This window comes from Hemiscyllium ocellatum, chromosome 6, assembly GCF_020745735.1.
Source record: "Hemiscyllium ocellatum isolate sHemOce1 chromosome 6, sHemOce1.pat.X.cur, whole genome shotgun sequence".
Lineage (NCBI taxonomy): Eukaryota > Metazoa > Chordata > Chondrichthyes > Orectolobiformes > Hemiscylliidae > Hemiscyllium > Hemiscyllium ocellatum.
In genome coordinates this window covers 84,150,992-84,176,751 of record NC_083406.1, presented here as the reverse complement: position 1 = coordinate 84,176,751, position 25,760 = coordinate 84,150,992, and the positions used below count along the sequence as shown (strand labels likewise).

The following is a 25,760-nucleotide window of genomic DNA, read 5'->3' as shown; positions in this document are numbered from 1 at the left end:
TTTTCGATGCTGAACTAGTCGTCTGCCTTTGATGGCAATTCTTAAATTCATGTCTGCTTTGGTTAATTGAAAGTAATCTTTAGAAGATGCTCAGAATTTTCTTGTACATTCTATTTCCTTTCTACAACAGAACTAAGTGGAGTCTTATTGTATTCATTGAGGGAATTTGACAGGTAGATGCAAAAAGAGGCTTTCCCATTGTGCAGGAATCTCAAACTAATGGACCCAGGATCAGCCTCAAAGTTAACCTATTTAAGGTCGCTAAGATGAAGAATTTCTTCTTTCTTAGGTTTGCTAACCTTTGGAATTTTTTCACCCTAGAAAACAGAGAAGGTCATTGAACATATTCAAGGTTGCGAAACAGAACTGTTTGAATTTCAAGGGAGTAAAGAGTTGTGAGAGGATGAGGGAGGGAAGTGGAGTTGAGGCACAATTGGATCATCGGTGATCTTACTGAATAGTGGAGCAGTTGTGGGGAGCCACGTATACGACTGCTACTCCCAATTTGTATTATTTTCTCTTTTCTTTCAAAGGATGGGGGCAATCAATTGGCAATTCCTGATGATACCATGGAGTTCAATCTACCCATTTAAAGAGGACCTTGTCAGCTAGCAGCATGTGATACTGCAATTCAAAATAAGGGCAGGAAAGGAATGGATTTATCCCGTGTCCTGGTTAACTGTCATCTCCAGCCAGGGTGTTTTTTGTTTTTATCCATTCACAGGATGAGGACGACACTGGATAGGCCAGCATTTATTGCCTATTTCCAATGGTGCAGATAACTGTTAAGAGTCAACCACTTTGCTGTAGGTCGTATGTCACTGATAGACCAGAGCAGGTAAGGATGGCAGTTTGTCTTCCCTAAAGGACAGTAGTGAACCAGATGGGTTTTTCAACAGTTGATAATGTTTGCATGATCTCCATTACAATGGTTTTTCTTTAATTCCAGAATTTTCTAAACAGCTGACATGGTGGGAGATAAGCCTGTGTTTCTATACCACAAGTTGATGACCTCGTGATATTATCACTGGGCTACTAATTCAGAGACCCAGGCAATTTTCTGGGGACCTAGATTAAAACTTGGAATTAAGAGTCAAATGATGACCATGAATCAATTGTTGGAAGAACCCATTTGGTTCACTATTGTTCTTTAGGGAAGGAAACTGCTGTTCCTGCCTGGTCTGGCCTAGGTGTGACTTCAGACCCACAGCAATGTGGTTGACTCTTAACTGCCCTCTGGACAATTAAGGATGGACCATAAATGCTGGCCAAGCTAGTGATGCCCTCACCCTGTGAATGGATACAAATAAAAATCACCTGAAATAGTGACCCTGGCAGGAGATAACAGTTAACCTGGACATGGGGATAAATCTGTTCCTCTCCTAACCTTATTTTGAATTACAGTATCACATGCTGCGAGCTGACAAGGTCCTCTTTAAATGGGTACATTGAGCTCCATGCTATCATCAGGACTTGATATGTTGTAACTTGAGGTTTGTGCTGGGATGTACAGTGGCTTTTTAGCCTGGCCAAACCAGCTAGAAAACTAAATAGAAACCACCAACAAACAAAACCTTAAAATGTTACATTTAGGTTTCCTTATGGGCCAGGTGTGTTTCAGCAGTTCCATTCATTATTTCCATGGCTTCCTAGCATTGTCTTCCAGCTTGCTGAATGCCCCTCTGATCAGTGATGTCTTTCGTTAAAAGGATGCCAGGAATTACAATTTATTTGGGATTTGACCAATCACAGACTGACCTTAATCAGATTCAAATCGGAGTTTCTGTTTTGAAAATTATTTCTTGTCCAGTGCATGGATGTGTGCATATTACTTTCGGCTATTTGAAAACATGAAGCAATGTCATTTTCAATAAAAACCAAAGAGCTGGTGAAACCTGCGCAGTCCACTTTCTGAAAAGCTATTGGATGATGCTCACTCCAGATGTTTCAAGAATAGAGATTAAATATAAAAAAAGAATAATTTAAAGAAAAAGATTGAAGACAATGATAACTTCATAATAAAAAGTTAAAGAGATTAAGAAACAGATGAGATTTAGGGCAAGTTCAAAAATCAGAAATATAAATGAAATATTCTGCATTAGTTTTTATAAAGGATAATGTGAATGAAATATACATGTGCTAGAGCAGGTGGTGGAACAATTATATTTCTAACTATAGAAAAGACATTGGTTCTTGCAAAATAACTAGGTTATTAGGTGGATAAGCCATCAGAGAAAGAACTAACAGAGACTATAAACATTTTTGTAACAATTTTATTCAAGCAGGGACAAATGGCATCACTGGATATCAATGTATAGTTAATCTAACATTAGTCATGAGCAGACTGTTAGGTCTAAATTTCCACAGAGACAGAAGGGGCTCTGTTCTTAGCCAAACGGGTGCTGAAGTGTCAAATGCTGAAATCCAGTGCCTGTATTTTTCACCTGGCATATTTGGTGCTGGGGGTTGAGGGAGAGGATTCATACAGTGGGGCATATTGCGCACTTGTGCAATTCATGGAGCAGTGACACATTTAAAACTGCAGCTGCTTCAATTCAGAAACGAGTTGGAAACCACAGTTTCTGAAGATAACTCATACAACTTATAAATTTTAAGAGAAGACCTAAACCTACAGATAGCTTTGGAGAAGCCAGCTACCCTTTTGGAATTGTTGGTATTTTGAAAAAGATGGAAAAGACTTGGGTAACTGTAAAGCTGTCAATTTATTTAAATAAGCTGCCTTTTAAATGTTAAACCAAAACGTTTGCAGTGACTTGCAGGCAAAGGAAGTAGTGCTTACAATTCTAATAACCTGTGCATTATTAGTGAAACTGACAGCTCCTGTAACTTACCATTACCACAGCATTGTGCCTGTAACTACAGTTTGTTTGACAACTCCGAGTACTTTAAAGGTATTAGTTGTCTTATGCGAAGTTATAAATGCAAATATTTGTTAAAAGGGATTATGGACTTGAAAGGATTCAAAATGTCTTGAGTTTGCTTTTATTAAAGAGGTATATATTTAAATATGGTGAAGTCTGCAATAGATATTCTGAATGTAATTTTGTCTCAGCATGGTTCCTGACGTTTGTCTATTTTGTTCCCAAAAGGGCCTTTTAGCCTTCATTCCTTGCACTGCATTTCTCATCAATGTCACCTCACCCCCCCAAGCTTATCTCCATGGCCTGTCATCTTAATTGCCAACCTGTAACCTCTAGCTGCCTTTCACTGCCTCTTTACCCACCTTCCACAATTACTCATACCCTTCACACAAACCTATACTTCTCTATTTAATCTTCAGGGCCCCATATGCCCTGCATGTCAACTTATCCAGGCTTCATCATTAGCTGCACATTTTGAACAGCCAGCCTTGACCTGGCAGCTGCTATGTCTACCTCTGCACTATTACCAGGGTGTGTAGACTTTACAAATATATGAATTAGGAGCAGAAGCAGGCCATTCGGCCCTCTAAACCTTCTGCACCGTTTAAATAGATCATCGCTGATCTGAGTTCCAAATTCCACATTCCCATCTACTCCTGGTAATCTTGGTTCCTTTGCCTAAAAGAATTTAGCTACCTCTGCTTTAAAAATATTCGATGACCCCAGCTCCATCACCTTTTGAGATAGAGTTCCAAAGCTGCACAACTCTTGAAGGAAAATGTTCTCGTCTATGTCCTAAAGAGGAACTTCGAATTTTAAAACAGCATTGCTCAGTTCTAGATTTATCAAAAGAAACATTCTTTCCACATCCGCCTTGTCAAGACCAACCAAATCACTCTCGCCCTTCTAAACTCCCGTGAAAACAAGTCCAATTTGTCCAATCTTTCTTCATAAGACAACTTTCTCATTTAAGATATTAACCTACTAAGCCTCCTCTTAACTGCCTCCAATATATTTACTGTATATGCTTCCTTAGATAAGGAGACCAAAACTACAGACAGTATTTGAGATTTGGTCTCACCAATGTCCTTCAATAGAAGCGCAATATCTTTACTTTTATGTTCAGTTCCTCTCATATTAAAGAATAGTATTTTGTTAAACTTCTTAATCACTTGCAACACCTGCATTCTAACTTTATGTGGCTCATCAATAGGACATCTAATTTCCACTTTACTTTACAGTTCCATAGTTTTTCTCCATTTAAACAATACTGTGTTTCTAATTCTTCCTTCACATTTTCCCACGTTAAATTCCTACTGCCAGAAATTGCCCACTTAGTTAACTGGCTGCATTAATATTGTCATCTTTACAACATACGTTGCTACCAAATTTAGCCACAATACCTTGTTATCCCCATCAAATTCATTGATAAATTGTAAACATTTAAGGGCTCAGCACAGAATAATTCAGAGCCCCACTCTTCTGAAGAAGAACCATACAGACTCAAAACATGAAATCTTTCTCTTCACAGATGCAACCAGGCCGGCTGAGTTTCTCCAGCATTCACCTTGTTTGCCCCTCTTATCACATTCTGAAAAAAGGTCCACACTTATACAGACTCTCTGTTTTCTGCCAGCCAGCCAATCTTCTACTGATGCTAGTATGTTACCTCATAATATGAGCTTCACTTTGTGCAATAAACCTTTTATTAATCAATTAAAGAAATGGAACTTTGCTGGCTGAACTAGCATTTATTGCCCATCCACAACTGCCCCGAGAAATGATGAGCTGTCTTACGGTATGACTGCAGTCATGTGGTATAGGAACATCCACAGTGTACTGTTAGGAAGTGAGTTCCTGCGTTTGATCGCAGAACAGTGACAAATCCACAACACAGAGTCATATGTACGCATGAAAACAGACCCTTCGGTCCAACCCATCCATGCCGACCAGATATCCCAACCCAATCAAGTCCCACCTGCCAGCACCCGGCCCATATCCCTCCAAACCCCTTCTATTCATATACCCATCCAAATACCTCTTAAATGTTGCAATTGTACCAGCCTCCACCACTTCCTCTGGCATCTCATTCCATACACGTACCACTCTCTGTGTGAAAAAGTTGCTCCTTAGGTCTCTTTTATATCTTTCCCCTCTCACCCTAAACCTATGCCCTCTAGTTCTAGATCCCCATCCCCAGGGAAAAGACTTTGTCAATTTATCCTATCCATGCCCCTTATAATTTTGTAAACCTCTATAAGGTCACCCCTCAGCCTCTGATGCTCCAGGGAAAATAGCCCCAGCCTGTTCAGCCTCTCCCTGTAGTTCAAGTCCTCCAACCCTGGCCACATCCTTGTAAATCTTTTCTGAACTCTTTCAAGTTTCACAACATCTTTCTGCTAGGAAGGAGGCCAGAATTGCATGCAATATTCCAACAGTGGCCTAACCATCAGGATGGAGTGGGCCTTGGAATGGAACTTGCAGCTGGTAGGCACTCATGTGCATCTGCTCTCAATGTCCTTCTAAAGCCTATGCGAATTTTGCTGACACCTGTCAGCAAGGTGAGTAATGAATGCTATTCTTTTAATGCTGGCCATACAATTCAAGCCAATATCCTTGTCTATAAGTAGCCCTCAGGACCAGTGGCAAAAGATGGACAGTTATCTCATGTTTCTGATATATAAGATCTAAACAGATCTAGCTACTCAGGAGTGGGTATCTATGAGCTGCTGTGAGCCATCAGCAGCAGCAGAATTGTACTCCAACACAATCTGGAATCTCATGATCTGGCATATCCCCACATAACCATTTACCAACAAGCCACGTGGTTCAATGAAGAGTGCAGCAAGGCATGCCAGGTTCAGGACTAGGCATACGTAAAATGAGGTTCAACCTGGTGAAACAACAACTTGGTATTATTTATGTGTCAGACAATATAACCAAGTGATAGACAGAGCCAAGTGATTTCACAACCAATGGATCAGATCTAAGTCTGCAATTTGTAAATGATAGTGGCCAATTCACTGGAGGCTCCACAAACATCCCCATTCTCCATAATGGAAGAGCTCAGATTGAAGCATTCGCAGCAGTCTTCAGCCAGAAGTACTGAGTGGATAATCCATATTGGCTTCTGCCAGTGGTCCCTAGTATCACAGATGTCAGTCTTTGTTCTATTTATTCTCTCCATGTGATGTCAAAAACAGTTGGAGGCAGTGAATTGCAAAGGCCTGATGACATTCCGGCAACAGTACTGAAGACTTGTGCTCCAGAACTTGCAGCTTCCCTAACCAAACTCTTCCAGTACAGTAACACCTCTGGCATCTATCCCACAATGGAGCCTGATAACTCCCTCCTGACTGCATACCCCTGTGCTGCCATCTCTGGTAGATCTGGTCTGCTGATGAGACAGGACACGTCCAGGTGATAGTGTTTTCTGGGATGTTGTCTGTAAGGTCTGATTCCATGTGTATGACTGTCAGGCTAGTCTGTGGGACAACTCTCCCAATTTTAGTACAAGCCCCCAGATGTTGGTAAGGAGGATGTTGCAGTTGTCAACAGGGTTGGGTTTGCTGTAATAAAAATACAAGTGCAAGAGAAACCCTGCCAGCCTGGCAGCATCTCTGGTGAGATCAAGAATGTTAACATTTTGAATTTAACATGACTCTTCTATGAAACTGTTTGATGTTATTTCTGGTGCTTTTGGTTGATACCGGGCGGTCTGGCTGACTTTGTAACAGTATGATACAACAGAGTGACTTTCGAGGTAATTTTAGAGTGCATTTAGGAGCCAATGGCATGCCTAACATTTTTCAGTGGTACTTCATATTTAATTCACATTTTGCATTTTTTTTGCTTAGTTTGATATTATTTTGAAAGGTGAAGTGTTTTGATTATTCTTAAAACATAGATAATTGTATAAATATGTTGGAGTAATTATTGTTTCTCCACTTTCCAAAAACTAATCCAAATATTTAGAAGCATATTTTGCTAAGTTAAAAACTGCTTTGTCAATGCAGGCGCACTCACTCCTTAGTTAAATTCACATGAAATTTATGCCGAATCCATTAGGGAATAAAAGGAATAGTGTGGTGGTGCAACTCAATATTATTAAGTACAATTAGTAATATAAACTGAACATCTAAGGTATGTCTAAACCATTGTGATATATCTCTGCTTTAAAAAATGGACAGAAACACAACCATGCTTAAAGAATTATAAATGCAAACTGTTTTCCTGTCTCATCCTGTATTGAGGTGCTCAACTGATCTATATCCTATGAATGTAACCACAGACTGCATGGGTAAGAACCAAGGCTTCACTGAGTACTAACTGTGCACAGGACTATTGTTCAGGTTTAACAATACAAACATAATTCGTTGGCTGCTGCTTGTGCAGCTCGGACCTTACAGCATTCATTGTTATCTGGAAGTCAATGGGAAGATCCGATGTCCCTGGTGACAGACTTACCTGTGCAGGTTTACTGCTGTATTGACTTGATAAAGTATCAAATGATGAGCTAGCTTTTAGATTTTTTTATCGAGACAAAACAGAAACATTCAGAAATTCAGGTACAGCACAGATTAAAAGATGTGACACTTTCAACCTTTTTTTTATTGCACTATGAGCACTTTGAGCAAACTGGAGTTTCTTGCTTATTCTATTTGATTTTGACTGCCTTGTAATCAAAATTAATTATCAGGGAATCAATGGCAAGAAGCTAATCAGATTAAATTCTGTTACCATTGCTTTTGAAGAATTTACATATGTTTGGACATAGAAAACTTTCACTGTTTTGTGTACCGGATATGATTATTATAGAAGGATGATTTTAAAACATCTTATTCTGGGACTAAAATAAGCAGGGGCTTATTACATTAAGTTTTGTACAATGATACCAAGTAAAAGTGCCAAGATGTTGTCACTTGTTAATGATTAATGATTAATAATCATCTTGTTAATGATTCATGTTTCTTAAATGCCTAAAATTATTGAAATATGTTATCAGTATTTCTCATTTAACTTTAGTAATCAGGAATTAATTGAAAAATCTATATGCAGAAATCTCACTATGAACAAAAGTTTATAAATTACCTCCATTAGTTTATAAAAGTTTGGTCTAAGTAAATGCATTAAAGGATGTAACGCACAAATTAAATGACCAATTATGCTCTAACATTTGAAAATTATTGCTGCAACAATTGTATCAGCATTATGAATCTACTCAAAACAATTTTGCATTTTTGAATGGTACTTGCAATTTTGTTGAAACTACATTAGAATTCAGACACACAGCTAAAACAAGTTGGTCTTTGTTATTTATGAGTTTGTTTCCTACCTGAGCTGCTTGAATGGTTCAGCTCTGACAACTGGTGTCTCCACAGAATGTTCAAAGAGAGCACCTTCTGGCCCTGGATAAAGAGAGACATAATAAATGCAATTCAGTTGAACCAATGACACAGCATCAACACAAGATCAAATGAGGAACTTGGTTTTCACATCAAATACAACAGTTGCAAATCTCTGTTGAGTAAACTTAAAAGTGCTGCACAAGTATGGATTGAAGGCCTTTCTGTCACCAAAATAACAACTGTAATGTTTGTGATTAATCATAACATCAGCTCAGTAAGTTATCGTTAACTGACAGCTGTAGAGCACAATTTTCTTCTTGAGTTCCAAGTCTGTCACCAATGTAAAACAAATGCTTTCCTTCTTCATCATGTAACTGAAAACAGGGTCAAAACTTCCTTTCATTGTTAGGGGTGTGAGAAATGGCTCTCACTCTTCAATAATTTCAGTCTGAGTCAAATTCCGAAGCAGGTATTTATTAAAACATTCTTATAAGAATGGGTGACAAGTAAGCACCCCAATTAACACGTTACATAGCAAGTTATACAGTTCAGCTGAGTCTCTCAGTACTCCTCTTTTACCTTATTGGCTTAGCATGCAAAATGTTAAATCTATCATTAGCTACTCACTTCACTCCTCCTCTGTTTACTTCTCCCACTACGCTAAGCCTGTCGCCCCTTACTCTTGTTTGTTTCTTGCCTTATTTGGCCTTACACGTGACAAAGTGCAGGTGTTAGCTTGACCGTTTCATCACATCCCTCTGTGGTCTTTTGTAAGCGTGCGCCCCTTTTCGCTGCAAACTGTGTACATGCTTGCTAGGTTAACACTTCTCCCCCACACTGAGCCTTATGACCTGTTTGTGGTTTTGTGTATGTGTTTGCTAAGGCAACATTTCGTCCCCTATGGTCCACACTGAGCCTTATGACCTCTGATTGTGGTTTCTGCAGCACTGTGCCTTATATTTTACACAAAATTTATTTTTCACAAGCATATTCTCCACAGGGGTCAGTGACAGTGAACGATTTCTTGCATTCTTGTTTTCTGTCAAAATTTACGCCCGCTTATAATTTGGTGGGAATAGCAAAGGTAGGAAATCTCTCTACGCTTCTGAGGTTCTTTAGTGAGCAAACAAGAATTCTCTACTAAAATTAAAATAGAACAACATCACATAATTTGTAATATTAAGTGATTAGAACATGTTGGGAAAATGATTACAATGATGAGTTTCTTTGCTGCCATAGAGACTTCATCATTTCGGAATGGGTTATAATGTTTTCAAAGTCAAGTATGATTCACATTCATGAAAAGAAAATAGGGCTAGGAACTAATTGGACAACAGGATAACACATGGTTGGTTAGAGATAGACAGCCAAACCAAATCAGCCTTTCTGCCTCTGTATTCACAACACAGTAAAATTAAACCTTTGGAGACCCCCAGCAGTTACTCCCATGGTTCCTAATCAGGTTTAGGAATATCCAATCCCAGACTTGTAAATATTTAATTCCAGACATTGATTTTTGCATCTCAAGCAAAAGACTCAACCATTTATTAAACGTACAATACCTTTAGCAGAGAGAAAGAGAAACACTAAGGCAATCTGATTAATGTCTGTGCTTTAAACCCAAAACATTTGTTCTCAGCCCCTAGTCACACAAAAGACAGCCAGCCAAACACAATTAAAAGATAAATAAAGTAACATAACTGGTCAGATTATTTAAATGCTTTTCACAATGTGTTGTTTCACAGGCATTGATGTGAACTCCTTGGTTGCTTTTCTGGAACTGTTGATCAGGGTCACCTTCTCAGTTCAGTCAGATAAATGTAGTCATACTTTTAACTCAGCCTTCCCCTCTCTGAGATCCAAAGGCCTGTGTGGGAAATTAGGTGGGGAGCTTTCAAATCTTCATGTTGTGTTGTCAACAGTCAAGGTCATTTCCTTCACACAAACCACAGTTGAAAGACAACTCTAACTCTGCTTCTGTCTCATAGACTGATTTTCTTTTCTTGAGGCTTCAATTACCACTGAACATCTGCCATCTGCTTGAACATAGGATCTCATCCAGACATGTCGAACCAATTCCGAGGAACTGATTTGGTTAATAACTTGCTGTGTCAGTTCAAAACACTTTGATTAAGGCTCATCCTGCAATGAGTCTGCAGGCCTGGCCTTACAGACAAACAGAAGCTTGTTTTGATCTGTTAATTTACCTTTTACTACAAACTGTTTCACAAAGTACACAAGTCATCTTCAGCCCCCAAACCAAAATCAACAAAAAAAATATTAAAATAACGAAAAAATAATGAGGGTTCTAACATCATTCTCTGCTATTTTTTGCATTCAGGCCAGTCATCTGACCTGCCACTCACCTTTGCATAATTAAATGCTTTCTCCTTAAATTCTTAAATTCTTCAGTTAACCACAGATGGTGAGTCCTCCCCTTGAGAATTCATCATGGTGGTAGGCATAGATTTATGCTGAATTCTCTGAAATATCCCTTTAAATGTCTACCGCTGCTTTTTTTCTGATCTATCTTCTGGACAAATATTGCAATTCACTTCAACTAATTCAGCTTTCATGCCCAGTTGGTTGCCGTTTTTAAGTTCAAAGTATAGTCTTAAACATACCCTTCTCCATTTTAAACTGGATAGAAAATTCAATCATGATGTGATCATTGTTACCTAAGGTGACTTTACTCAGACGTTATTAAATAATCCTGATACTTTGCATAGAATCGAGTCCAGTATAACCTCTAGTCTGTGTTCTGAAGCTGAGTCATATCAGATTCCAAAGGCTTACTCTGATTCTGTCTCCAGAGATGCGACCAGACATGCTGTGTTTCTCCAGCTCTTTTGTTTTTGATTTTTATATTAGCCTGATCTCTGGTCAGTTCCAGAATGTTGTACTCTCAGGAACTCTCTCAACAGCATTCTATGGTCTCTTCATCAAGGCTGCTGTGACAAGTTTATATTTAGATTAAAATCATAAAAATTAGTGCCATCCATTTATCTTAAGCCAATATATCTCAAGCACTTTTTGTATACTTTGTCCTACATCATGGTTACATCATAGAATCAGTAGATCACTCCCAAAAGTGATCTCTTTTGTTACGACATGGAGGTGAACCCCTCTCCTAATCAAGTCAAACACCCAGAAAAGCGTGCCTCGCCTTGTAATCTGTTCAAATATGAGGGACAGAGAACTCCCCAAATTCCACTATTTAAAGAAAATAATATTAATTTATTCTTTAACTCTAAAAGTAAATATCAAACAACAACTATTCACAACTCTAAGCCCCCCTTTCTCTTAACTGTTTATTATCTGCCTCCAACTCTATAACAATATGCTGTTCCAATACAACACTTATTAAAATTGCACCAATTTAATTTCAAAACCACACGGTGGCTGTCTTCTCCAGTGTCTTTCTTCTCCTGGCTGAGGATCTCGTTGGGCCGTCTTCTTTCTTTTTACTGCGATTATCTTTCATATGAAAAGGTGCCTTTGATAGAGAGTGTTTTCTAATTTCTTTGAGAGCAAGATGTTAGCTCTCCATGAGTTTCTTTTTTTATGGCAGTTACTCTCTGACCCAACTTCAAAATGTTTGCATTTTAGATCCCCCCCAACCAATGTCAGATTGTCTCATTGGTTTGATGTTGGTAAAACAATAAATTCAAATTCAATTGGGTTTTAGCACACTGTGACATAATTTAAACTGATTGGTCAAATTCAAATTGTTGTCAAAACAGCAATCGAAATTCAGGTATCCATTTCACAGCCAAATGTTACGTATTTTCAATTTTCCAGTACACTCTGGGTTTGCCATCTAGTGCTTTACATGGGTGCTTGTAACTCTCTGTCCAGAACAGCATTCTGTCTCTCTTTAAAGTACACTACATGCCTTCAACTTCACGACACTTTCCTCTACTCTTTCCATCTCCACACAAACTGACTGTACATCCTGATCTCCTGAGCAAGGTTATTTCTAACTATTGCACAAAGACCATTTTGACTAGCACTGATAATCCTCCATATACTTCAGCCTTTCTGTTCTTCTTGGAATATTCCTATATTCCTCTTATTTCCTGGCTATCTTAACACTCGCTCACCTTGCTTAGACATGATGAGTTATTTGGGCTAGTGTTGGGATATTAAAGCTCAGAATGAGGGCATGACCTTTTGAACTTGCCTTTCAAAGTTTTCCTCATTTATAGAGTCATAGAGATGTACAGCATGGATACAGACCCTTCGGTCCAACCCGTTCATGCCGACCAGATATCCCAACCCAATTTAGTCCCACCTACTAGCACCCGGCCCATATTCCTCTAAACCCTTCCTATTCATATACCCATCCAAATGCCTTTTAAATGTTGCAATTGTACCAGCCTCCACCACTTCCTCTGGGAGCTCATTCCATACTTGTACCACCCTCTGTGTGAAAAAGTTGGCCCTTAGGTCTCTTTTATATCTTTCCCCTCACACCCTAAACTTATGCCCTCTACTTCTAGACTCTCCAACCCCAGGGAAAAGACTTTGTCTATTTATCCTATCCATGCCCCTCATAATTTTGTAAACCTCTATAAGGTCACCGCTCAGCCTCATGATATCTCAAGGTTCCATGAAACACATGCTTCATTTAGCACTTTAAACTGTCTGACTCCATGAAAACTGCAGAGAAATAAGAGATGCTGACCCCTGGCTTGGAATTGGTCAGATGGGAGTCATGTTGAGGGCTTGAGATCATCGTAAAAGTTTTTGTAATGAGTTTATGTCGAGAATTTGAACACAAAAAACAGGGTTTGGGGAAAATCCCTTTAGCCTACCTTAGCAAGCAAAGGGAGTAAAAGGAGAGATGAGTAATTAAATAATACTTTGTAGTCTTGAGCTTAAGAGAGAAAAAAAATCTAATTCAATTTCACCCCCAATCTCCCTTTTTCTGTAACATCCATGATGATGTTTTTAAATTGTGTACTGATACCTGAACCATACACTTGTTAACATAATCCTGATCATTGGTTCAAACCATGATTTGAGAACCTCAGCACTTGGCACCATTCAAAGAATAGAGACATGCTCTGAGATTGTATACTAAGCTGTATCATTCCAAGAGTTATTAAATATGGATGGAATCATAGACAATATTTAATAGTGCTCAGATAAAATTTCAATTAAGTTAATTTACAAACATTGATTTGCAGAAGTATAAATCCAGCAGATTATTCAATGCATCACTGGTGCTGTTCAATTCTTACATTTCTATTGGTTGAAATCAGTACTAGAACGGAATTTTAAATCTCTGGTATCAAGGATTTAATAGACTATAAAACCAATGGTAGCTTAGGCCTAATAACGATAAGGGATGAAAAATGACAGGCAATACTGGAACAGTTACAGTTGACTCTAACTACTGTATTCCCTGTTGTGTATTTTCATCTCTTGAATATCTCTGTCTGGTTAATTTTACATTTCATTCTTCATCAGTTCACTTTGCTTCACATCTGAGGAGACTGATCATATTATTTGTCAACAAGCAAGTCATTTGACACACTTATGAATGATCGTTCAGCAGAATAAGATCTTTACATCCTCTGGATACTGAGCATAATCACTAAACCAATTGCAAAGCCCTTTAGTAATTTACCACATTTTCAGATTCTTTTTCCTTTCACCTTGGAAACTCAGTTTCAGACTAAGAGCCGAATTTTATAAGAAATTGTCAGAGCGTCAGTTTTATTGAGTTGCGTGAAGGGTTTCCATTTGTGAGGCGTAGCAGGTTTTCCCATCCAATCTTATTAACTACATGCCATGCCCTATGGCAACTCTCTTATCTGATGCTAGCCCATTTTTCCCATTTATTGTAGCCAGAAGTACTTGCCACTGCCAGGGTATCCTGAGATCTCTTGTTAAAAGGTCATTGCACTTTTGGTCAAACACTGGCAGCTCAGAACTGCTCTGAAATTTAGGAAACATTTGCCCAGGACATGGCAAATGGGGAAAACTGCTGCCCTTTTTGCACACAGGGACATGGAGACTACATTCCCTCTCATTTTCCTAGTGTTGCCTGGACCTCCATGATTCACATGTGGTAGCAGATTCCAGAACTGGAAATCAATGTGTCCGCACGCTGATCAGCAAATGCTGACACTCCGAGCGGCTGTGCTGTTGAGAGGGAACATTGCTTGAAGATCCTGCTGGAAGGGGTGATGAACAAGAGGGAGGTCCTCACCTCCCCCCAGACAGGCAGAGGGGGCGACGACACCAGATCGGCCAGCCTGGTCTGAGGCTGCCAGCCAGGCCAGTGCCATAGTCTGGAAAAAACTCAGCAGCTGGGCCTAAAGAAAGCAATGGACCTTCCCCGCTGTGACACAGTAAGAGCTAACATCTTCTGTCTGCTACCTCATCCCCACTGTATCTGCATCCAACTCCACTGAGACTTAGGCTGTCACCTCTAAGCTCTTCCCTCACTTGGTCTTACACCCCTCCTAAAAATCCCCATTTTACTAACCCAGAATGGAGGCTGCGCTGCCTACTCACCTACTAGAGGGTTACAAATCACGCAACACCAGGTTATAGTCCAACAGGTTTAATTGGAAGCAGTATCTTTTGGAGCACTGCTTCTTCATCAGGTGGTACTCCGAAAGCCAGTGCTTCCAATTAAACCTGTCAGTCTATAATCTGGTGTTGTGTGGTGTGTAACTTTGTACACCCCAGTCCAACACTGGTATCTCCAAATCATAACCTACTAGAGGGGACTTCGCCAACCTCCCCAGCTGTACCATCCATGTTCATCTGAGTCAATCCCATGGTTTCTTGCATTTCAAGTGAAAACAGTCCATAGGAGGAGAGAAAGAGCCAGGGACACAAGGTGGGGTGCTGAATATTAGTCTGCTCACTTGCTCTGGGGAGAGGATTCTGTGTCACCTTTGGGCATGAGTGACCTACCCATGGTCTTTGTGATCAAGAGGCTGACCCCACAAGCCATGCCCTCCTCCATCTCTGAGGAAGAGAGTAGAGGTACCAGTGAGGAAACACCAGCAAGGCTGCTTTCTGCACCCACCACCAACTCAGATCTGACACCTTGGTGGTTATTTTATCCAGATTAGAGGTGCGTGGAGCTGTTGGTGATCTCTTTACTACACATTTCCAAAGTTGACTGAGGAAGAAATTCACCAGATTGCTGGCACTCGGAGAAGTGGGATAACACCCAAGACCTGGTGTAGGAAAATGGGACTAGTGTAGGTAGTAGGGTCTGTACAGGCTCAATGGGCCAAAGGGTCTCTTCTGTATTGTATGATTAGATGATTCAAAGACTGCCAGAAACCAGGCCCATGCTCAAACCCCAGGTAGGAGAGCATCCCACATTATTGGCAATTTCGCACTTCATATTGCTGCTCAAGGCAGGTTTATCAAGGAGACAAAGGCTACCTCCACGGACAGGTTGGTGATTGCCTTGTATAGACAGGCCCAGCACCCTGATTTACATGTAGACCCACACTGCATTGCTCAAGCCACCGGTGCTCACCACCCACGCTCAGTTGACTGGGGGATGAGGGAGCTTTGACATCACTCCGGGTGCCCCTTCCTCATAAGAAATACAGGGCTGGTAGACATGTCATTTGAAATACATTTTTATATCTGTAAATATATTTTCACTTTTCACTGTAGGATTGAAGGTACAGGGCCCACCCAATCTTAGTGCTTAAAGTTCAACGGTACGTGTTGTAAAATGAGCTGCTCCAGCATCTCATTTTGTGTAAATGGCAAGTGACTGCTGCTTTGGCAAACAAACGCTCTCTTCCTAGGCAGGCAAACATTGTTGTCATGTCACAGCCATTAGAGGGATTATCTTTCACTACATGGTCATGGTATGGGGCAAGGATTTGGACAGCACACAGCAGGCTAATGCCTTTGGTTCACAAAATAAGTATTACTCAGAGGTGCACTGTCCTTCCATGGAAGTAAGGATGCTGCTTACAGTCAATAAGCCCCATCTCCCTGCATTAATTAACCCTTTCCCTCCTGTGCTTTATCATTATCCCTTCCTTGTATATTGAGTTGTTGCCTTCACTACTGTAATCCACTCCGTATTCCAGCATTTTGACTCCACTCCCCACAATTAAGTTCCTAAGTCTCCCTCCTGTAACATTAACCCCTGATATTTCCCTCTGGAGTTTTAGTGAATGGATCTCCAGGATTGATCTTGTGGTCCCCCTGCCCTCTTTGAATGACTTACTTGGAGAGCCTAGAACAATGAGTGATGAGATCCCTGACTGGTATCTATACAACACCCTTGACATCCTGAGATTGGATTCACTGGACCCATTGGGCTGAGCATGGCCCACTTTCCTATATGAAGAGGTACAGACCCTCTGATGCTGACTGCCCTGGCAATCAGCTGACTGTGCAAAAGCCCCTGCATTGGTATAGGAGGCTGCCATTAACTAACTGTGCATGGACAACCACATTGAAGGATGTCTCCCGGCACTTGACGGAATACGACTCCCCTCTGACTTTCAGAAATGGCTGACTACCTGCTGCCCATGTAATGTGTTTGGCATATGGCGCAGGTATCAGGTTGACCTAGCAGTGTACCACAGAGCAGCATGGCCAGCCCCTTGACAGATGATTACTGACCAGTGTGACAAGCTGCTGGCTTTGTGTCAACAAGATCAAAGAACTGTCAATATTTAAGTTCTAGCAGAGGGGGCAAAACCCAAAAAGGCAAAGCAGGAATATGTGAGCATCCAGGTAGTGGGCATTAAGACACCAAGCAAACAGCTTGAAAATGCAACTTGGTCTAATCCATCAGCTGAGTGTCTGTCCCTCTTTGTAGCAGCATCCAAAGAGAGGTACTGGTGTGCTGCAAGGTATAATATTGAAGTACAGGACCATGCCAGAAGTGGATCTGTGATGTGGTGAGGTTGATATGTGTCAGATACCAATGTCTGTGGAAATGATATTCTTTCAGCTGCTGCCTATGGAGTGTGCCCTGAGACGTTGGTGCTGGATATCCAAGATGGCGACCTGGAAGAGCAAGTGGTGAGTCTTGGAGTGACCAGGTATCGATTAAGCCTTTCATGGCATAAACTCTTGGTGTCTAGTTTCCATCTGGTGGTTGGTAGAATAGGAGAGTCCATATTAATGAGATGAGATCAGATAGTAATGAGGGTGGTAATGAGTGATAATCTTCAACTATTGGCTTCTCAACACTCACTGTCTAGAATCCCAATCTTGACATCCAGATCAGGAAGTGTGTCACATCCTCGAGATATGCCTCACTTATTACCTCCCCAAATTTTCCCAAATTTCTTGTCATAGCCCACATTGCTCAGGGTCTAGGAAGTTTCTGTCCTCTGACTTCTTTCTTGGCTTAGAGACAAACCACGAGAGTAATTTATTTTGCTGAGCTGCAGAAAGCACAGCTCGCTGTAACTCGGTGGTAAATAATTCATGTATATTAGTAAGCTATTGTCCAGTCAGTACATTTTAAATAATCCCACTGTACTCAGGAGACTACTGCAGTTTCAGTTATGTGCCACTTGTGTCACTCTATCCCCAACATGTTGTTTTCATAGTGCAGAGGATTAATATGTAGTTGTATAATGTACTGTTCTACAACGATAGAGATATGTAAATGGCTATCACAGCAGTGCCAATAATCACCATGATTATGTAAATAACAGAACTTGCATAACTGCTATTTGCTATTTAATGAAAATCCTTCAGGGAACCCTATTTCCATATATAGAATAGCATATTCCCAGTGATTCCTGGGAACCTACTATAAATTGTAGGCTATTCTATGCAGAGGCTGGGTTTCCTTAAATGTGGGAATGCCTTCAGTGAGGACAAAGATAAAAATCGCACAACACCAGGTCATAGTCCAACAGGTACGTTTGAAAGCCCTTGCTGTGTTTTGGAACCATGGCAGAGAAGTTGTAAAATTTACTAATGTAAACTTTTGTATTCATTACAACTAGCATTTTGGGATTTCATACTAAACACATTAAGTAGACAAGCTTAAGTCCTTGCCTGCTGAGTGTGTAGTGAATTAAACAGTTACAGACTGTGCTGTTGAAATCTGCAGTTGCAAGATACAAGATTCACAACACTGTGAGGAGAACTGAATTACTGATAAGAACTCAGTATGCTTGCTTGTCTGTACTGAGTCACAGAATCCGATTGTCTTAATCACGTACTCAAACTCAAACAGAACTGATTCTCTGTCTGACTCCTTCCTTACAATGATGAAGACTAGTACAAATACAAATCACACATACCTTTTAAATTAGGATAGTTTTCTAACACTCTGATCATTTGGTTATATTCAATAGTAATACATTTAAGATTTATTTTCCTGTTTTTCCACAAAAGAAGCCATTTAACATGTTTTAACATCTTCAGAAGGTTAACTAGCTATACTGCATGAATAAGAGGAAACTTGTTTTCTGGAAGTCTCACAGGTAAGGCGAAGCACAAAGTATGACCATATGTTTCCAGTTACTGACCACAACAGCTGAGCCATGAAGGTGAGAGAAAAAGCTAGTGACTGCCCTTTCAATCAATTGAAAGGGTTATGATAGGTCCAGACATGGCAGAAGGATGTTCAGAATTAGAAATAATATAAAAGAATCCAAGTCATCTTGGGCATCATCATTACCATCACTTTTATAGTGACAATACTCCTGAGATATAATAAAGCAAGACAAAGAGAAGGAGAATTGTGCCATTAATGTTCAAGGGGTCCTTAGACTTTGAGGATTAATCCATGCTGTCTTCACTGCTGGGAGAAAGTGAGGACTGCAGATGCTGGAGTTGATAGTGTTTTGCTGGGAAAGCACAGCAGGTCAGGCAGCATCTGAGGAGCAGGAGAATCCTGATGAAGGGCTTGTGCCCAAGACATTGAGTCTCCTGCTCCTCAGGTGCTGCCTGACCTGCTGTGCTTTCCCAGCAACACACTATCGTCACTGGTGGTCAAGCATATTTAGCCTTCAAGAAATTCTGCTTTAGTTCATCATACTGTTTGTCTCTTTCTCTCACTTCACTATATTTTGCAGGTTTGTTCAAGAGGGCTCATTCATCTAAGCAGTGAATTTAGAAGTTAGCATTAATTTGCCTAAAAAGTATCAGACATCCTCAATGTGAAACTGGGGACAGACTCAGATACAGTTGGATAGTGGCTTCAGAGGAAAAGTAAGAGTTATAACACCATCTTGGCAACAGGAGCTGTGACGTCTTAATTGAAATCCATGCTAAGTGTAGTCAATTATTGCAGGAAGCATAGGACGTGCATCATAATTTGGGCATGTATAGTCATAAGATCCATTTTTCTGTTCACCTATGTTTTTGTATAAAATTGGCAACTGTGAAGGGGTTTAACTGGAAAATGTGTCTTTCAGGGATAGAATGCTACATTCAATTTTGACTAGGAATAGTGGAGGGACTCTGTTGGAGTCTTTTAAGGCATCAATCCGAATAATTCAAAGTTCAAGCAGTTCAGCAGTTAATTTGTCAGTGAGAGAGAGGGAATTAGAAGGATGTGAAAGTGTTGCTGTTAGCTGATGCCATGCAGTTAAGAAAAGAAGGTGGCCATTGGCGGTAGAGTACTGTGCTATGCAGCGAGAGAGTTGTGCCACTGATTAGATGCTGGAGTTTGGTCTTGTGAAGCCCAGTGGAATGTAATTTCAACAGCAGCGATTGCATAGCTGGGAGATCAAGAATTTTGTGCAGCAGTTTATCTGAGAAGCTGGAAATTCAAGTCCCAGGAGGTGATCAGTAGCTGAGAGTGTGCATGGAAGAATCCCAGAAGCAGTATTTGCACGGAATGCTTGAGAAATATTGGAGTTTTAGGGAAGGCTGGGAGCAGACTACCTCAGTGAAACTAGCAGTATGAAAGGGCTGGAATTGTGCTGTGAGTAGGTGCTGGAAGGCAATCTCAGGAATCAAGTAGAATGCACTGTTAGGGCAGACATGATGTGAGCTGTTCATGATAGATTGGCTTTTGAGTGAGGTTCAAAGCTGGATCTTTGAAAGTGAAAGAATCCTTTGCAAAGGAGGCAGTCTTAATGAATTTCATGACCCTCGTGTCACTATTGCCTGGGGAGTTGCTCACAAATATGTGGATTCTGTCTTGACTGCTTCTGCTATTTAATGTAAGATGTTCTGCAAGCAAACTCAAATGATCTCATATTAATTCGGAATGTTTGAGCATAAGTTGTGGGCGTGTGTATTTGTATGTGTGTATTTGTGCATATGTATATTTTAATACTTTTCTAATCTTGTTAAGTAAATTATAATTTGTGTATACAAACCCATGGAATCAAATTGTTTTACTTTCTTACTATGTTCTAGGGTTCACAAACATTGCCTACTTGAAAGATCACTGATCCACAGCCAGATAATAATTTAGAGGACTTGCCTCAGATTGTTACAGGATAAAAGTTAGATTTTGTTTCAGTGATGCCATGATTATGTGATTAAAAAAAAAGGATGCAGCAATATTTCAGATCTTGATAATAGAGGCCAACAGGTTGAGAGGGGGAATAACACACACACACACACACACACACACACACACAGTTCAACATTGATCCTGACTGAGGCCAATGCAGTTTTATCCTCTTTTATATGTCTACAGACTGTAAGCAATCAATTACAATGATACTGTAATCCTATTGAAGGTAACTTGGAGAAAATGTCAAAGCTTCTGACCTTTAAAAGTTGGATAAAGTTAAATGTAAACTTGTAAATCCCAGGTTTAATGTGTCTTATGGAGGTCTGAATCTGTGTCAATTTGTACATTGAAAGAAATCTTGCAATATTTTCTAAAACTTAAAATGGTATCTTTTAGAAGTAATGGGTGGAATTTAACTTTTCCAGAAGATGGTCACCAAACTCAGAATAATCTTTTAAATTCAGGTTTTGGTCATTAGTTAAGGTGACTGATTGGAAAAGCATCTAAGGACCTGAGCACTCTACTTGAAGAAACTACACAGCTGCCTTGCCTTTCCTAACAAAATAAACTTCAAAGTCCTTTATTCATAAACCCCCCTTATTTAATTTGACTGATTATCGCATATTCGCATATCATAGAATTCCTACATTAGGGAAACAGGTCATTCATCTCATCACGCCCACACGGACCCTCCAAAGAGCATCCCACTCAGACCCAACCTCGACTCTATAACTATGTATTTTCCAGGGCTAATCCAACTAGTCTGCACATCCCTGGACAATTTAAAATGGCCAATACACCTAACCTGCACATCTTTGGACTCGATCAGAGCACCCAGAGGACACTCATGCAGACATGGTGAGAACGTGCAAACTTCAGACAGACAGGCGCCCGAGGGTGGAAGATTCTAGATTAGAGTGGTGCTGGAAAAGCACAGCAGTTCTGGTAGCATCTGAGGGGCAGGAAAATCGACGTTTCGGGCAAAAGCCCTTCATCAGGAATAGAGGCAGAGTGCCTGCAGGGTGGAGAGATAAATGAGAGGGGGGTTGGAGTGGGGAGAAAGTAGCATAGAGTACAATAGGTGAACAGGGGTCAGGATGGAGGTGATAGGTCAGGGAGGAGGGTGGGGGAAGGTAGCAAAGAGTACAATGGGTGAATGGGGGTGGGGATAAAGGTGATAGGTCAGAGAGGTGGGTGGACTGGATATGGAAAGGAAGATAGGCAGGTTGGACAAGTCATGGGGACAGTGCTGAGCTGGAAGTTTGGAGCTGGGGTGAGGTGGGGGGAGGGGAAATGAGGAAACTGGTGAAGTCCACATTGATGCCCTGGGGTTGAAGTGTTCTGAGGTGGAAGATGAGGCGTTCTTCCTCCAGGCGTCGAGTGGTGAGGGAGCAAGCGGTGAAGGAGGCCCCGGACCTCCATGTCCTCGGCAGAGTGGGAGGGGGAGTTGAAATGTTAGGCCACAGGGCGGTGTGGTTGATTGGTGCGGGTGTCCCAGAGATGTTCCCTAAAGTGCTCTGCTAGGAGGCGTCCAGTCTCCCCAGTGTAGAGGAGACCGCATTGGGAGCAATGGATACAATAAATGATATTGGTGGATGTGCAGGTAAAACTTTGATGGATGTGGAAGGCTCCTTTGGGGCCTTAGATGGAAGTGAGGGAGGAGGTATGGGAGCAGGTTTTGCAATTCCTGTGGTGGCAGGGAAAAGTGCCAGGACGGGAGGGTGGGTTGTTGGGGGGCGTGGACCTGACCAGGTAGTCATAGAGGGAATGGTCTTTGCGGAAGGTGGAAAGGGGTGGGGAGGGAAGTATATCCCTGGTGGTGGGGTCTGTTTGGAGGTGGCAGAAATGTTGTCGGATGATTTGGTTTATGCGAAAGTTGGTAGGGTGGAATGTGTTGGTGAAGTTAATGAATTGCTCAACCTCCTCGTGGAAGCATGAGGTGGTGCCAATGCAATCATCAATGTAGCGGAGGAAGAGGTGGGGAGTGGTGCCGGTGTAACTATGGAAGATGGACTGTTCTACTTAGCCAATAAAGAGACAGGCATAGCTGGGGCCCATACGGGTGCCCATGGCTACCCCTTTGGTCTGGAGGAAGTGGGAGGATTTGAAGGAGAAATTGTTAAGGGTGAGGACCAGTTCGGCCAAACGAATGAAAGTGTCGGTGGAAGGATACTGTTGGAGACGTCAGGAGAGGAAGAATTGGAGGGCTTGGAGGCCCTGGTCATGGCAGATGGATGTGTAGAAGGATTGGATATACATGGTGAAGATGAGGTGTTAGAGAAATGGAAGTCTTGGAAGAGGTGGAGGGCATGGGTGGTGTCTCGAATTTATGCGTAATCATACCCAGGTCCCCAGCCCTGGGAGGCAGTAGTGCTAAAACTGAGCCACTGTGCTGTCCTACCATTTCAAAATATGTCCTCTTCTTTCATATGCTTTCATGCTTCAATGATGACAACAGCTTGATGAGACCTTGAACATTTGAGCAATACAGGATGAGATTTTAGCATGAAATTCAATTATAGAATCAGCCCACATTTTGACACTAACTGTAATACTCTAGGGTAGAGATTCAGTTTGGGTGTTGGCATGAAACAGGCTGTATTGGATTAGCCCCCATTATCCACAGTGATATTCAATTCCACTGACTGCATTGTACACATTTTACCTTTTAATATATCTTGCAACCTTTAATGATCTGAATGACTGGTTGTACATGGGTCTGAAACTTGGGAGTTTGAGGAGTGCCATAAACACCATCCACTGTAGCAATGTATGTATTTGTTTGCACAACATTTTCAGATCTCAGAGGAGTGAGCCCTGACATCTGGTCACCTTCAAAGTCTTTATTAAGCTGTTCGATTATATCACTGCAATCTGTAACTAGTTGCTAACTTTAAATGAACTGTATTTTGCTAACTACAATAAACCTCTCCCACTTCTTCTGTTCATTTAGGGATGTGAGCGATGCTGGCTGAGCAGCATGTATTGTCCATCTCTAATTATTGCCTTTGTGACCTGCCAACCTCCTTCTCATGTCGATAGACTCACAAGGTTGTGAGGAAGGAAATTCTAGGATTTTGATCCAGGGACACTGCAGGAATATTGATAACTTTCCACGTCAGGATGGTGAGTGGCTTGGCTGGGGGGGATCTGGTGGTGGTGTTCCTATTTACCAGTTGCCCTTGTACTTCTAGATGGAAGTGGTTGTGGATTTGGAAGGTGCAATCCAAGACTCTTGGTAAATTTCTGCAGTGTATCTTGCAGATGGTACATACTGCTACTACTGAGTGTTGGTAAAAGAGGGTGTGAATGTTTGTGGATGTGGCTTTGCTATATAATCCTGGATGGTGTCCAATATCTTGAGTACTGTTGAAGCTGCAACTCGTCCAGATAAGTGGGGAATATTCCATCACACTTGTGCCTTGTAGATATTGAACAAGCTTTGGGGAGTCAGGAAGTCAGTTACTCATTGCAGTTCAGTTTCTGGTGAATGATCACCCCAGAATCTCAGTGATGGTAAAACCATTGTATGTCAAGAGGTGATGGTTAGATTCTTTCTTCCTGCTGATGGCCATTGCTTGTCACTACTGAATCATAAACATTACTTGTCACTTATTAGAACAAGCCTGGATATTGTCCAGGTCTTGCTGCATCTGAACATTTGAACTGCTTTAGTAACTGAAGAGTCATGAATAGTGCTGAACATTGTGCAATCATTAGCAAACATCCCTTTTTCTGACCTTATGACGGAGGGAAGGACATTGATGAAGCAGCTGAAATGGTTGGGCCTAGGAAACTATCCTGAGGAACTCCTGCAGCAATGTCCTGCAATGGAGATGACTGACACCAAACACATCCATTTTCCTTTCAGCTAGATATGACACCATTAGTGGAGAGTTTATCTCGGATATCTATTGACTCCAGTTTTTCTGTGGCTCCTTGATTCCATTCTTGGCATTGTTTTCTTGATATTAAGGACAGCCACTCTCACCTCACCTCTGGAGTTCACCTCTTTTGCCCATGTTTGAACCAAGGATGTAATGAAGTCAGGAACTGAGTGGCTCTGGTGGAACCTACGCAGAGCATTTGTGGGTCATTGCTAAGCAGGTGCTGCTTGGTAGCACTGTTCATGACTCCTTGTATCACTTTATTGATAATTGAAAGTGGACTGATAGGGTGATAATAAGGTAGTTGAATATGTCCTGGCTTTTGTAGACAGGACATAATTTCTCACATTGTCCAGTAGATACCAGTGTTGCTACAGTGGAACAGCTTGGCTCGAAGCAAGACAAGTCCTGAAGCACAGGATTTCAATAATAAGGCTGAGATGGATCATCCACTTAACATCTAAAAATTGCTGCAAAATCTTCTAGCTTTTTTCTGTCTTGAATGGGGGAATCTTTTCCTCATGGCAGAAATATCTAGGATTAGAGGGCATAAGTTTAAACTGAGGAGCAAGTAGTTTAGAGAAGATCAGAGAAAAACATTTTAACCCACAGGGTGGGAGAAATATGGAATGTGCTAACTGAGAGGGTGGTGAAGTCAGAGGCACCATGTCATGAGGTGAGATGGGGTGGGGGCCTCTGCAGACAGAAACCTGCGGGCTTGAGGCACCCATTCAGTTCTGAGTTCCAAAGTCAATAGGAAAATCCAGCCCAAGTATGCTGTGGAGAGATGTGGACAGATTAAATAAATATAAAAGCAACCATTCACAGGATGAGGGCGTTGCTGGCTCGGACAGCATTTATTGCCCATCCTGAATTGCCAAGAGGGCTGTTAAGAGTCAACCCCATTGATGTGGATCTGGACTCACATGTAGGCCAGACCAGGTAACAATGCGATTTTCTTTCCTAAAGGACATTAATGAACCAGATGGGGTTTTCCTGGCAATTAATTCATGGTTATCATTAGACTCTTAATTCCAGATTGTTCTATTGAATTCAAATTCCACCATGTGTCATGACAGGATTTGAACCTGGGTGTCCAGAACACTGTTTGGGCCTCTAGATTAACAGTCTGCAATAATGCCAGTCGGCCATTACCTCCCCACAACTGGGCAGCAAGGTTTGCATATGGAATGTA

The 25,760-nt window shown here is 41.1% G+C and overlaps 1 protein-coding gene across 6 annotated transcripts in view; it reads right to left on the bottom strand.

Annotated features, from left to right (window-relative positions):
* Positions 1–25,760, bottom strand: part of sgcg (sarcoglycan, gamma) — a 644,218-nt gene that overhangs the window by 45,632 nt on the left and 572,826 nt on the right. For all 6 annotated transcript variants that reach the window (XM_060826731.1, XM_060826730.1, XM_060826734.1 and 3 more), the window contains one exon: positions 8,218–8,290. In XM_060826731.1, coding sequence (XP_060682714.1) covers positions 8,218–8,290 — 73 coding nt within the window. The remainder of the gene's footprint in view (positions 1–8,217; positions 8,291–25,760) is intronic.